This window comes from Pongo abelii, chromosome 4 (genome assembly GCF_028885655.2).
Source record: "Pongo abelii isolate AG06213 chromosome 4, NHGRI_mPonAbe1-v2.0_pri, whole genome shotgun sequence".
NCBI lineage: Eukaryota > Metazoa > Chordata > Mammalia > Primates > Hominidae > Pongo > Pongo abelii.
This window is the reverse complement of record NC_071989.2, coordinates 187,592,260-187,607,068: the sequence shown is the minus strand read 5'-3', so window position 1 is coordinate 187,607,068 and position 14,809 is coordinate 187,592,260. Positions and strand designations below refer to the sequence as shown.

At 46.8% G+C, this 14,809-nt stretch overlaps 1 protein-coding gene, 1 long non-coding RNA gene and 1 pseudogene across 2 annotated transcripts; 1 reads left to right on the top strand and 2 right to left on the bottom strand.

Annotated features, from left to right (window-relative positions):
* Positions 1 to 1,391: 1,391 nt before the first annotated feature.
* LOC129059650 (uncharacterized) lies at positions 1,392 to 13,559 on the bottom strand. The gene is made up of 3 exons (XR_008525697.2): positions 13,424 to 13,559; positions 11,552 to 13,309; positions 1,392 to 1,863 (listed from the first exon to the last, which is right to left on the bottom strand). It is a non-coding gene; the product is annotated as an uncharacterized LOC129059650 (long non-coding RNA).
* LOC112133391 (coiled-coil domain-containing protein 86-like) lies at positions 3,311 to 3,624 on the bottom strand (annotated as a pseudogene).
* LOC134761475 (uncharacterized) lies at positions 11,492 to 13,518 on the top strand. Its single transcript, XM_063724528.1, has 4 exons — positions 11,492 to 11,719; positions 12,054 to 12,282; positions 12,523 to 12,720; positions 13,192 to 13,518. The coding sequence occupies exons 1-4, from the start codon at positions 11,494 to 11,496 to the stop codon at positions 13,331 to 13,333; spliced, it is 795 nt and encodes a 264-aa protein (XP_063580598.1). The 5' UTR covers positions 11,492 to 11,493; the 3' UTR covers positions 13,334 to 13,518.
* Positions 13,560 to 14,809: the final 1,250 nt, after the last annotated feature.

Below are 14,809 nucleotides of genomic sequence, written 5' to 3'. Positions count from 1 at the left end.
AGATCATTGCTATCAAGGAGACATTTAGTTATGAGTCTGGGGTTCTGTGTAAAAGGCTGGGCTGCAGAGTAGGGAGTACTAAGTGTACAAACAATAAGTAAAGCCATGACACAGGGTGAAGTCACTATGAAGCTGACAGTGAGGAGAAACCAAAGGATAAAATTAACAGTTTAAATGTCAAGACCTTGAGAACTCTAGCATTAGGAAGTCACAATCTAGGGGAGAAAGAGTGACCAGTGAGGCAGAAGAGGAATCAGGAGGGTGTGGTGTCCTGGAAGGCAAGTGCAGGAGTGTTTCAAAGGGAGGGAGGGATCATCTGTGCCACATGATATGGAAGGATCAACTCAGATGAGGACTGAGAATTCACCATTGGATTTAGCAACATGGGAGCAACTGGTGTTTTAGATTAAAACTCTTGGGGATAAGGATCAGAAGTTTGATTTGAGTGTATTCAACAGTCAGGTGGTGGAAGGATGCTGGATACACACTGAGATTTTTGTAAAAGAAAAAAAGATTTGGGTGGTAGTTGATGAGAAAAGTGGGTAAACTGAGGCTGTTTTTAAAAAGATGGGAGTTAATATGTTTGTATAATGAGGTGAAAGAATCCAGTGGGAAGGGAAAGAGCAATGGTGCAGAAGAGAGGAGACAGTTGCTGCGACAGTATCATAGAGTAGGCTAGAAAAACGAGGTCACTGAAGACTCGGAAACCTGCTTTTTTACACGTCCCACAGATGGTTTTATGTACCAGCATTTTGGAACCACTTATAAACCAAAAACAAAATTCTAAGGCCCCTCAACCATCGTAAGACCCCTCGGCCAGAGCTCTTAAAACGTAACCTGAGAGACTGGTTCAGGCCATCTTGGGGAGTGGGGGTCAAAGACATGCCTCTACACCTCTCCAGCACTGACATCAACACAGACATTAAGTCTGGTAAGAAATATTTTGCAACCTCTTCTCTCTGAAGCCTGCTGGCTGAAAGCTTCATCTGCATGGTAAAACTTTGGTCTCCACAACCTCTCATCTTAACCCAGACATTTCCTTCTGTTAGATCCTAGGTCTTTAGACAAACTCAACCAATTGTTAACCTCCGCCTCCTGGATTCAAGTGATTCTCCTGCCTCAGCCTCCCGAGTAGGTGGGATTACAGGCTCCTGCCACCATGCCTGGCTATTTTTTTGTATTTTTTTTTTAGGAGAGAAGGAGTTTCACTATGTTGGCCAGGCTGTTCTCAAACTCCTGACCTCGTGATCTGCTCACCTTGGCCTCCCAAAGTGCTGGGATTACAGGCATGAGCCACTGCGCCCAGCCTATCCCAGGAATTTAAGTATTTACTTACTCCAACCATTTTCTTACATTTCTAATTATCTTATAAATATTTACGCCTACAGATTCCATATGCTTATTTATTATTGTATAGATAGACGCAATTTATTTTCTGAAAATAACCACTACTAGCACCAGCAGAAGGTGGTGGATGCAGAGATGTACTGCCTGGACCCTCCTTGGGGAGGACTTGCTGTCCAGTTGTGGGAGTTTGTTTAGCGCCTGGCTGGCTGCTTCACGGTATGCCTGAGCCAAAGAGGGCACCCCCAGTGTTCAGGGCCTTCCCTGGGGAGCCTCCTCAGGTGCCTGAGGCCTGGGTATAAAGATTTGGCCACCTCTTCTTGGTCCAGCCAACTCTGAGGGGGCGATGCTTGTTCTGGCGTCCTGGCTGGCTGGCTGGCTGGCTGAGGTTTTGCTGAGCCTGCAACCCGTTTTGACTTCTGTCCAAGCCTGTTTCTGCTTGCTTTTTTCATAGGTTTATCCCTAGTAGGGTCCCTTGTATGCCTCAGGCCCTCCACTGCCTGCTCTGGATCACCTGGCCTGTGACACAGAACGCACATATTGTTTCAAACCCTCATTTTACTTAATTTACCAATATTTTGTAAAGCCATTTCAATGACAAAATAGTCATTTTACTACTTGAATAAGGATCTTAATGTGTTTCAACAGTTGCGTATTTTCTTAATTTTGCTACGATAACGAATGTTTCTGTTTAATTCTTTAACTTACTACTCCTTTTTACACTTTATACAGAATCACAAGTCTTTTTCTGGGGTTGGGGGGGTGTGGTGTACGTGTGCAGGGTTGGCAGGGGGTGCGGTGTACGTGTGCAGGGGTTTGGAAACTTTGTGGCTTGGCCGTGGATCTCGTGGCCCAAGAGCCTCCTGTTCCACAGGCAAGATTGGCCCTTATGGAGTTCGAGTCCAACCCAGAAGAAACAAGGAAGCCTGGGTCTCCTCTAAGTGTTGCAGCAAGCTGGCCTGGGGTCCCCCAAAAGGCAGCCAGAGACAAGCCCAGGATCACCCAGTCTGCAGCAGGGTGCAAAGGTTTGGGGGTCCCCCACAAAGGCAGCCAGAGCCAAGCCCAGGGTCCCCCGAGTATCAGCAAGATCTACACCTTATACTATAAGACTCTGTATATACTTTATACAGTCTTACAAATAAATTCTTACAAGTGGAATAGCTAGATCAAAGTGTATACATTTGGAGAAAGACTTTTTTTTTTGACACATGACACATTTTGCTTGTTTACTATGTTTTCTCTCCATCAGAATGAAAGCTCATTGAGGGGAGGGACTTTTGTCTATCGTCTGTATTCCCTGGTGACTCGAATTATACTTGTATGCAACAGACACTCAATAAATATTTTTGTTGTAGACTGGGTAGACATGAGTTAGATCTTTGATGCTTCTGAGGAGTCTGGTTTGGAAAACAGGGTGCTAGGGAGAAACTGCTCCCTGCAATCTCCCCATTTTCATCTTTCAGTGTTGAAAAGTGGGGAGCAGCTGGATTCAGTTTGCTCAGTGACAGAGCCAGTGGAGCACAGAGGTGCCCAGAGCAGCCTTTGGAAAAGTGTAGGGGAAGCTGGATTCCTGACTGCCAGCCTTTGGGCCTGGGTTGGACCTAGGACCCCGAGACAGGACATACAACATCTGTGGGAGTCACCTGCTAGTCGCCAGCTCACTGAGGAACCGAAGAATATACTGTTCTTCGTCTGAAGGCACTTGGAGAAGGAGAGGAAGAAAGGAGGGGGCTGAATCTCTTCTCACTCCCATCTCTGCCAGATTCCAGACCCCCTCTGGGCCTCTGTCCCACACAGACCTGCCTAAAAGACATCAAAGGCCCAAGAGCCCTGCCCAGGGTGGGGGTCACCATTTTGCAGCCATAGGTTTGGAGTGCTGCCTCCAGCAGAGGCATCTGGCCAGTGGCTTGAGGTGCTGTGTCTGACACAGTTGCTGGCCATAGAGGGCCTCGGGGCTGTCCTGAGCTCAGACCTTGGCTGCTGGCTGCTGGGACGGCCGGTTCTGCAGCAGGGGCAGGGTGTCCCGCTTCTCATGGAGCACAGCTGCTGTGTCCTCGCCAGCTTAAGCTTGGTGGGGCTTTGGATCACTTGGACAATCTCCGCCTTCCACTCGTTCTACAGGTGATGTTTTAGGTTCTTGGCCCAGCGCTGTTTCTTCTCCTGGCAGTGCCTTTCCTTCTCCTTCTCCAGGTTAGGGGCAGAATCCTTGGCAAGCTTCCTTTCCTGCTGTTCCTTCATCTTCCACTGCCAGGATGTGTGCAGGGGCTTGCCCTGAACCATCTGGGATAACTTTTTCTTGCAGTGGTCCTTCCACACCCACCCCAATTTGGGCCTCCCCTTCTGGATTACAGGAAACTCCTCCTCCTCCTCCTTCAACTTCTTGGATACTGGAGCCTGGGCTGAAGAACCTTTTTCCTTCTTTGACCCATGGCCACCTGTTACCTCTCCCCAGCCAGAGGCAGCTTGCTTGGCTCCTGCTGATCCCAGCAGGGAGCCAGGTGCCTTGGGTGTCAGCTCCCGTACTGGCCGTGATGGCTCTGAACTCGGCACTTGCTGACTGGGGTAAGGCTCTGGTGATCCTGGGCCTGGGTATAGGTGCTCATGCCACCCCACCCCCGGGGTCAGCTCCTCTGGACTCTGGGCCCACTCGGAGGCTGGTTCTCCCTGGCCCTGAGAACACCATGGTGCCTCCTCACTTGGCTTTCGCTGACATTGTGGGGATTCAGAGCTAGACTCTAGCTGTCTTTGAGGTGACTCCAGGTATAGATCTTGCTGATGCTCAGGGGACCCTGGGCTTGGCTCTGGCTGCCTTTGTGGGGGACCCCAAACCTTTGCACCCTGCTGCAGACTGGGTGATCCTGGGCTTGTCCCTGGCTACCTTTGGGGGGACCCCAGGCTGGGTTGCTGCACACCTGGAGGAGACCCAGGCTTCCTTGTTTCTTCTGGGTTGGACTCGAACTCCACAAGGGCCAATCTCGCCCACGAAACTGAGGAGGCTCTCACGCCAGGAGACCCACGGCCAAGCCACAAAGTTTCCAAACCCCTGCACACGCACACCGCACCCCCCGCCCCACCCCAGAGAAAGACTTTTGATTCCTAGTTCCCAAAGGCTCTCAGGGACCGGGCCTGGTGGCTCACGCCTGTAACCCAGCACTTTGGGAACTCGAGGCATGAGGATTACTTGAGGATAGGAGTTTGAGACCAACCTAAGCAACATAGTGAGACCCTGCCTCTGCAAAAAAACAAAAAAAACCCCAAAAACAAAACAAAACAAACCAAGAAACCTCTCCCAAGGCCAGCACCCACTTTCCTTTCTCCTCTGGCAGTTTATGGCAGTGCCAGTTTCCGTGTGCCCCCGCCAGCCCTGAGCATTATCTATTTTTAAAACATTTCCCTGTCTGAGAGGAAAGACATTATTCCACCATTGCTCTAGTTTGCCCATTAGCCCTGCACACCCCCAGCCACCTCTGTGATTTGCCTGCTTGGGTACTGAATGTCACCAGCCTTAAGGTTCTCCCGTCACTGAGGCCAGCATGCATTGACCACCAGGAGGCACTGCTCCCCTGCCAATGTCCTCTGGTCGCACCTGCTCCAGGACACTCAGCTGTGTTTCTGAGCCAAGGCTGCAAAGTTCCACACCAGCTTTTCAATCAGTAAAGGGCATCAATACCCTGAGGCGGAGACTCAGGTTTCTAGGATGTTGTTGTCGCCTCCAGCTCAATTTCAACTATGGTCAGTTGGAGCCAGGGTGGGGAATCTGCAGCTTGCAGAGGGGACTACTGCGCCTCCTGCCTGAGGCAGGCTGGGGGGTAGAGGCGGGCTGGGGGGGTCATTGTCCTCGCAGAGTTTAAGGCGAGTCTGGGACAGGACCCCACCACTCCCTCCAGATCTGTGGCATCCTCCAGGACTCCAGCACAGGACGCGCTCCAGGAGCCTTGCTACTTCAGGGCCTCCAGTGGGCGCAGTCGGGGTGCCCGCCCGGCTCCTTTATCAGAAAGGGCATCTGTGGGATGTGGAGCCAGGATCTGTGGGATGTGGAGCTCCTGGATCACGTCATCTCTTGCTCCTCACAGATACATAAGGGAAAATGGAGGCTCCCAGGGCCCAGTTAACTCGCTCTATTGACAAAGAACCTCCTGGACCGGACTCCAGCCAGGCCCCTCTGAGCCCCGTTCTCATCAGGCCTCAGCCTTGGCCTGTGGAGACTTGAACAAACACTAGCAGTTACCAGCACTGGAGGCCACACCCCTCAGATAACACGAGCGCCCCTTAATTGCCTGCCTGAGAAAACTGGATGCTGCCAAAAGGATGTACTGTTTGTTCTGGCAGCTGTGACAAGACCTCTGTCTCCCGTCCCTCTGGGAGGATGACAGTTTCCAGATGGGGAGCAGCACCGGGGCCAACAGCACTCAACCAACCCTTTGCAATTGTCACTTTCCTGACTCTACTGAGCGCCCCCCCCAACCCCTTCTTTATTCCCTCATTCTCCCTTTGAAACTCAGTCACCTCTACAAATCCAAGTTCAGTCCAGCTCAGGCTGGACTCTTCCCTAGTGCAACAGTTGGTACTGATGAAAATCTTCCCTTACCCCTGTAATTGGAGCCGGATTTTGTTTCTCTTTGACAAGTGGCATAATGAGTGGTAGAGTCAGGATCCAACCCACTTCTCCCTGAACAACACCCCTCTCCCTCTTTCAGACCATCCTCCAGCTTCCCCTGACACCCCCCCCCTTCAACCTGTAAATCTCAGTCACCAACTAGAATCCCTGTACCAGTTACTTAGAGCAGCAACAACTTATTGGAAAAAGATTTTTTTTGTTGTTGTATTTTGTGCTTTTTCTGCCGTGTTTTGCCCAGGCTTTGTTTGCCCATCCTCTGATCCTCTATTAGGATATTAAAAAAATTAATATGCCTTTTTTGAGCAGTTTTAATTTTATAGAAAAACTGAGCTGAAAGTACAGTTTCCACATACCCCTCCCCTCACAGTTTTCTCTTTATGAACGTCTTTCTCAGTATGGTACATATTCAAATTACTGAGCCAATATCAGTACATTATCATTCACCAAAGTCCATCTTTTATGTTAGGGTTTACTCCTTGGGTTGTACGTTTCATGGATTTTGACAGATGCATGATGACGTGTATCCACGATTACAGTCATACAGGATGTTTCACTACCCTAAAAATTCTTCATGCTGCCTAGTTTTGCCTTTTCCAGGATGTCATGTTTGGAGTGATTCAAGTGATTCTCAAGCCTCAGCCTCCTGAGTAGCTGGGATTACAGGTACCCACCACCATGGCCAGCTAACTTTATATATATATATATATATATGTGTGTGTGTGTGTGTGTGTTTAATATATATTTTTAGACAGAGTTTCACTTTTGTCACCCAGCTAGAGTGCAAAGGCATGATCTCGGCTAACTGCAACCTCCACCTCCCAGGTTCAAGTGATTCTCCTTCCCTAGCCTCCTGAGTAGCTGGGATTATAGGTGTTCACCACCACACGGGGCTAATTTTTGTATTTTTAGTAGAGATGAGGTTTCACCATGTTTGCCAGGCTGGTTTTGAACTCCAGACCTCAGGTGATCCACCTGCCTCGGCCTCCCAAAGTGCTGGGATTACAGGCATGAGCCACCATGCCTAGCCAACTTTTTGTATTTTTAGTAGAGATGGGGTTTCACCATGTTGCCCAGGCTGGTGTCAAACTTCTGACCTCAAGTGATCTGCCCACCTCAGCCTCCCAGAGTGCTGGGACAACAGGTGTGAGCCACTTTGCCCGGCCCAGCAATTGACTCTGTCGCCCAGGCTGGAGTTCAGTGGCGCAATCTCAGCTCACTGCAACCTCCGCCTCCCGGGTTCAAGCGATTCTCCTGCCTCAGCCTCCTGGGTAGCTGGCGGCCTTACTTCTCACTGGCCACTGTAAAATGCAGTTCGGTCAGAAATGTAAACTGCTCCTGACTGGTTCTATTCTTTCCACATCTTCCATATCTTTTGCTAGTCCTGTTTTTGTAGTTTCTGTTTGTTTTACTATATATGGTCATTACTAATCTTTTTTTTTGCAATTATAACAAACTTCTGTAGGTGGTAAAGTATCCAGTAGGATGTGAGCTCAGTCTTTACTGAATAAAAAGAGGAAGGAAACATTAGCCAGGTGTGGTGGTGCACGCCTGTAATCCGTAATCTTAGCCACTTGGGAGTGGTGCCGAGATTGCACCACCGCATTCCAGCCTGGGTGAGAGAGACTCCTTCTCAGGAAAAAAAAAAAAAAGTGTGTGTGTGTGTATATATATATATACACACACACACGTGTGAATATACATATACACATACACATATGTGTAAATATACATATATATACACACACACACGTATATATATAACTCTTCATGACCTTGCATTTTGCAATGTCTTCTTAGATACCACATCCAAAGCAAGAGTAACACAAGAAAAAATAAGTTGGACTTCATCAAAATTAAAAACTTTTTTGCATCAAAGGACATTATCAAGAAAGTTAAAAGACAAGTACTATGGTCTGAAGGGTTATGTTTCTCCAAAATTGTTGAAATCTTCACCCCCAATGTGATAGTATTCAGAGGTGGAGTTTTGGGAAGGAGATTAAGTCATGATGGCTCTGCACTTATGAATGAGATTAGTTCCCTTATAGAAGAGGACCCAAAGAGCTTCTTTGCCCCTTCTGCCATGCAAGGTTACAATGAGAACACAGCCATCTATGACGGAGCAGACCCTCACCAGACACTGAATCTGCAAGTGCTTTGATCTTGGACTTCCCAACCTCTAGAACTGTGAGAAATAAATTCCTGTCGTTTATAAACCACCCAATCTATGGGTTTTATTATAGTAGTCCAGACAGACTAAAACAACCACCTACAGCATGAGAAAAAATATTTGTCAAGTCATATATCTGACGATAATCTAGTATCCAGAATATACAAAGAATACGTATGACTCAAAAACTAAAAGGCAAACAACAAATTTAAAAATGGGCAAATAATTTGAATAGATATTTCTCCAAACAAGGTATACAAGCTATGTATGTATATATGCATAACTATACATAAATATATATTTTATATATATATATACATACGTAGTATACAGCATTACTAGTCATTACGGAAATACAAATCAAACAACGAGGTATTATTTCACACCTACTAGGATACAATCAAAATAAATGTAAAATAACAAGTGATAAATATGTGGAGAAACTGAAATCCTTTTACATTGCTAGTGAGAATGCAAAATGGTTTGGATGCTTACTCTCTTCTTTCTTTTAAGAATGTGTTGTTTATCATTCTATTCAATAGCTTACATATCTGCATATTTTCTTGGGCTGTCTACATGATACACAAATATTTGGACACAGACAGAAAAATAAATCGCTCATCTAAAAGCTTTTCAATCTGACACATAAATTCAGTTTATTTGAAAACGGAATGTTCAAGTGTTACTGTACAACTTTTACTATGGTTCACGTTTGTTAATATTTGCTAATATCTTAAAAACAAAAACAAAACCCACAAAATGCTTTGATTTTATAATGTAAACATCTGATGTCTAAACTAATCAATAAAATATTTTTTGTGTTTTAAATAATTGTATTCTATTTTATTTTGTTGCTGTGTAATTTCATAATAGATTAAATACTAGCTGATGCTCGTCAGAGGTAAACTAGTGAATTATCATCCCATTAAGATAAACTTTGTTTCTGCTAAGAAACATCTTAATTTAAATTAGAATTTAATGTAGGAATTTACTAAATCAAGTACTAAGATTTTATTTCTCTTACTAAATGGAGGATATATGTAAAATTCAAATACATTCAATTACTCAATTTATTCTTTACTATCATGAGAATATAGACAGCATATTTTACACAGAGCATACACAGCTTTACCTTCATTGAATTACAAATAAAATATACGTATATATAAATAAATATATATAGTTCAGATATTAAATGACAGAATTTACTTATTTACCTGTGAGAGATGGAATGTGATTCTAGCAATCATTCCAGGTACAATAACTGGTTGAAAACTGGACATGGGCTGGGCACTGTGGGTCACGCCTGTAATCCCAGCACTTTGGGAGGCTGAAGTGGGTGGATCATGAGGTCAGGAGTTCAAGACCAGCCTGGCCAAGATGGTGAAATCCTGTCTCTACTAAAACTACAAAAATTAGACGGGCGTGGTGGCGGGTGCCTGTAATCCAGCTACTCGGGAGGCTGAGGCAGGAGAATCGCTTGAACCCAGGAGGCAGAGATTGCAGTGGGCAGAGGGCTACTGCACTCTAGCCTGGGCAACAGAGCGAGAGACTCTGTCTCAAAAAAAAAAAAAAAAAGAAAATGGGACATGAAGTAAATTGATATGATTAAAAGAAACTACATCAAGTAAATTCACTATAAAGGCAAGACCAACCTCTTGAGATAAGGAATGAGAGGCTACTTATTTTGACCAAGTTAGCTCAATGATTTGGGGAACCAAGGACTACACGGATACTCATTTTGTTCCCCCACCCACCCCCGCCACCACCAAAAAAAAACTTGAGAACCCATTATTTCCCAATTCATGCTTCTACTTTCACATAAAAGTTGATACTCCAAAATCAACTTAAATTTTACTAATCAAATTCAATCTTCCTAAAGACAAAGAGAAACACTTCACAAGAGTTAAGCCAACAGAAAGATAGGGAATATGAAACAACAAAGAACATCAATAAACCAAAATTAAATGTTTGGAAAGATAACAAAATTGGCAAACGTTTATTTAGGCTAAAGAAGAAAAAAAAAGAGAAGAGAATCAAATTACTAAAATCATCAATAAAAGAGAACACCATCACTGCCAGTATTACAAAACAAAAATGATTAAAAGAGAATGCAATGAAAATCTTATGCCAAAAAAATTAAGATGGCCTAAATATAATGGATGAAGTCCTAGAAAGAGACAAACTAGAGTAAAAGAGAAATAGAAAATATAAATAGATCTACAGAAGGTTAAAAGATCAGATAGTAATTTTAAAAACTTATAATAAAAATCCCATCTCAGGGAGCTTCCCAGGTGAATTCTACCAAACACTCTGAGAAATTAATATCAATTGTTCACCAACTGTTGCAGAAAATAAAAGGGGAGAGAACACCTCCCAATTCATTTTATAAAGCCAGGATTACTCTGACACCAAAACAATTATCACAAAACAATATAGACCAGTGTCTTTCATTGTTTTATAAAATCAAACATATTCAACAAAACACCGCCAAACGAACTCCAGCAACATATAAAATAGATAATGCACTACATGCAAATGTGTTTTACCCCAGGAATGCACCATTGATTTAGTATTTCAAAAATCAATGGATGCAAACACCACATTAATAGAATAAAAGACAAATATATGAGCATCTCAACAAAAATAAAGCATTTGAGAAAAACCGTATTTTTGCAAACCTTCTCTCCCTCCCGCTCACCCCCGTTCCTCTCTCATCACTCTCTTTTTCCATCTACCCGAAAATGTTTTCCCCAGTCTTTCCGCAAAACCTTCTCTCCCTCCTGTTCACTACCCGTTTTTCCCCCCTCCATGTACCCCCCCAATTTTTTTTCCCACCATTTTTCCTCACCATCTTTTTGCAGTGCCTTCTCCTGCTCGCCATCCTCTTTTCCCTTTGGCACTAAGCACTCTCTCTACCCCTCCATCTACCCCAAAACTATTTTCCCCTTCCTACCGCTCCACCCTCACTGCAGTCTCTGCCACCACCAACCGCAGCGAGGGGAGCCGCGATGCCGAAAGCTATAAGCCTCAAGCATGCGGTGGTGGCTATCCCTGGTCCTGGTCCTCTAAGCTGGGCACGGAGAAGCTCGAGGAGCATACACAGCCTGGAAAGGCCTGACTCCCCTTCAGCATTATTTATACACAGAGGTTATGCATATGAGGTTCCTAGACTACATGTTCTGATTGGATATGAGAAAAACCAGAGGCCTACTCTGATTGGACTTTACTATCATGTTCTGATTGAATGAGAGCAAGTCTCAGGACAACCAATCAGAGTGTGAAAATAAAGTCCAATCAGAGAAGGCCTAGAGATTTCTCTCATCCAATCAGAACATGTAGTCTAGAAACCTGCCGTGAGCCCATGTGCATGCTGCGGAGGCCTCCTGTGATTTTAGGCTCTTCTGTATCAGCTTGCGGACCTGCTTTGTTTCTGCTTTGGAGGACCCGGAGAAGGGAGCTCAGCCGCCTGTTGCACGCTGGAGGCTGGAGCCTTGCAGCACCGCGGCTCGCCTCGCCTCGCTGCAGCATTGGTGGTGGCGAGGAAGAATGTAGCGCGTGCCGGAGTGTAGGAGGGCGGCCAGAGAGAGGTAGGAGGGTGGCCAGAGCGGCAGTAGGGTGGCCAGAGCAGGAGAAGAGCAGGTTGGGGGCGCTATCCGGTGCTGCAATGCCCGTGGCGGGGATGGGTTGTGGACACTATCGGGTGCTACACTGCCAGCGGCAGAGGGGTGGTTTGGGGGTGCTATCAGGGTTACACTGCCCGCAGCTGGCTCTGGGTGTGGGCGCAGACCGAGGGCTACATTGCTGGCACTAGGGGCCAGGTTGGGGTGGTATTGGAGGGGCTGCATTTCTGCCGCCGGCAGCAAGTTGTGGAGGTGGCCGGTACAGCAGTGGCCTCCGAGGAAGGGGTCTTTCTCTTCCTAGAGTCAAGGCTCCAGAGGGTGAACTTCTCCTGCTCGTGTTGGAGCGTGGCGGGTGCACAGAGTTTTCGTGGCAATTCTCTGAGCACAGCAGGGCCCCCACACCCATCGTGGTTCCCCGGCCCTCTTCCTCTTGTTCGTGTTGCGGAGACCATCCGGGACCCCCGAGCATGGAATAGTGGGCACCACAGGGGCTCAGGGCCCTGTGGGTGGCGGAGTCACAGTGAGAACCGGTACTTGGGTGGGGAGGACTGGCTGGGTCGGAGTTTCTGCTGTTCCTACTCCCCAAAGAGCGCCGGGCACTGTGGTGTCTCCAGTCCCCATCCCAGGTCAGGAGGCCAGCTTGGGCCAGGAGGGGAGGTTGGACTTAGAGGGTGGGTGTGAGTGCCTTCGCTGAAACCAGCCCTTGCCACCCAGTGGCCAGCATGACAAGGTGAGGCTCTAACACTGCCACTTTCTGCATCCTGTTTTAGAGTTATTTGGCTTTGTCCACCCAGGCGCTCCGAGCCAGGCTGGAGAAGGAGGTGGAGGAGGAGGTTATCTATGGTGAACCGGAGACGAGTTTGCAGATGGCACAGTTCTGCGGCTCGCCTTCTGCGGTTGTGGTGGCGACGGCAATGGAGACTGCAGCTCGACAGGAGCGGTAGAAGGGCGCCCGTGTTGGCTAGGTGGTAGGAGCCTTGTAGGGTGGGCCGGTGGATGGAAGGTGACAGCGCAGCGCTGGTTGTGTTGGCGTCGGCACTAATGGTGGCGGCAGCAACAAATCTAGGGCCTGGGAAGGGGGAGTGGGGAGTAGGAGCGTTTTGGGGCCTAGCCCGGCCTGGTATAGGTAGGAAGCTGCCGGTTCTGTACCGCAGCCCTCGGTGACAGGTGGCGGCATAGCCAGGGCAAGGAGGAGTCCTCTCTTTTCTCCTGCAGTCTCTGGAGGGTGCCCTCCTCCTGCTGGCACCTGAGCCAGCTGTGAGTGTGGCAGCATTGCCTCATTCTTAACAAAATTTAGGGGTTGACTATTTGTGTATTTTTTTGCTTGTTTTTTGTTCCGATAGTCTTGGATTTTTTTAATTTCATGAATCGGGGAGGGGAAAAAAGGCATCATAACGAGCCTTCTAATTCTTGCATCTGTTCTTTTTCCTTTCTTCCAGTCTAATCTTATCATCATCATCATCATGTTCGTCTTCATTTTGTTACGCTGCAGCTTCTATTTCTTGTTTTTATGCTTGTTTCTCATCATCCTTTTGTTTCTTTATCCTAAGGAATGGCCTTAACAAACAAAAACTGAGTTAGAAACTACTCGTCACTGTGTTGTATTTTTAAAATAATCAGCCCCTTAACTTTGGAGCCGGTGGGGAGAGAGATTGAGAGGGTGCGAGTCACCTCTGGAAGGCTGGGATTTGTTTTTACTGGGAAGAAAATAGGTTCTTTGTCATCACAAGCCTTGTGTGACACCAGCAGCTCCTCTTCGCCCCACTCTCACAAACCACAGCACCCAGACTGGTGAGTCCAAACACACATGCACACATATACACACATTACATTCATGTGCACACATGTTCATGTGCGCATATAGATACATGCTCATATACTCAAGATAGACATTCACACGTGTACACACATTGCACACTTGTGTGTGCACACACATACATATACATGCACACCCATACAGGCACACACACTCACATATACGCATTAACATTTCCTGTTTAACGTTTTCTGTTTGCCCCTGGTGAAACGAGTGCCAGATGATACTGCCCCACCATTGTGATGCCATCAGTAGGCAGACGCGGGGAAGTTTGGTCACAGCCATGGTGCCAGGTTTTGAACTCAGCCTCTGAGCTGAGCCTGGATCCATGGACCTTTCTCAATGTCCCTCTGCTGACTCCACACCCCATCCCCAACACCAGCCCCCCGTGGAGAGTCGGAGGGTTAGGGGCTGTGTGTGCAAGTGGACATTATTGTAGATGCTTCTGTAATGAGGACGTGCAGGAGGAATAAAGAATTTCTGTGTTAAACACTGTTAGCCTTCCTCTGCCGTTTAGCAAAAATCCCAAGGAGAGGAGAGTGATGACGGGACAGAAATAGGAGTGAGAAACAGGAAGAATGGACAAGATGATTAGAAGGCTGAACGAAGGAGAGAGCAAACTAAGATGAGAAAAAGCACTGCAGAAAACATTCTGAAGGAGAGAGAAGGAGGGGCAGATGGGGAAACAAGGAGCAGGTGGAGAGAGAGATTGAGAGGGTGCGAGTCACCGCTAGAAGGATGGGATTTGTTTTTACTGGGAAGAAAAAATGTTCTCTGTTATCGCAAGCCTTGTGTGACACCAGCAGCTCCTCCTCGCCCCACTCTCACAAACCGGCACCCAGACTGGTGAGTGCAAACACACATGCACACACTTACATACACGTGTACAGTCATGTGCACACACAGATACTAACATGCTCATATACTCAAGATACGCATACATTCACATGCACACAGACACGTACTCACATGCACACGCGTGTGCGCACATACACACTCACATGTACATGCACACCCATACAGGCAGGCACACACACGCTCACACACATTAGCATTTCCTGTTTTAACATTTTCTGTTTGCCCCGGGTGAAACTGAGTGCCAGGAAATACTGCCCCACCATTGTGATGCCGTCAGTAGGCAAGCTGGGGGGAGTTTGGTCACAGCCATGGTGTCAAGTTCTGAAGAGGTTTATGCTAGTTTGGGTTTCTTAGCATGAGCTAGATCTTCCCTGACAGTGGCA

Excerpts from the sequence above, each read along its gene's own strand:
- LOC134761475 (XM_063724528.1), top strand. The coding sequence starts at position 11,494 with ATGTGCATGCTGCGGAGGCCTCCTGTGATTTTAGGCTCTTCTGTATCA. Across the intron at positions 12,283-12,522 it reads CGGAGTCACAGTGAGAACCG|AGTTATTTGGCTTTGTCCAC; the intron begins GTACTTGGGTGG and ends ATCCTGTTTTAG. Across the intron at positions 12,721-13,191 it reads GCGCCCGTGTTGGCTAGGTG|TCTAATCTTATCATCATCAT; the intron begins GTAGGAGCCTTG and ends CCTTTCTTCCAG.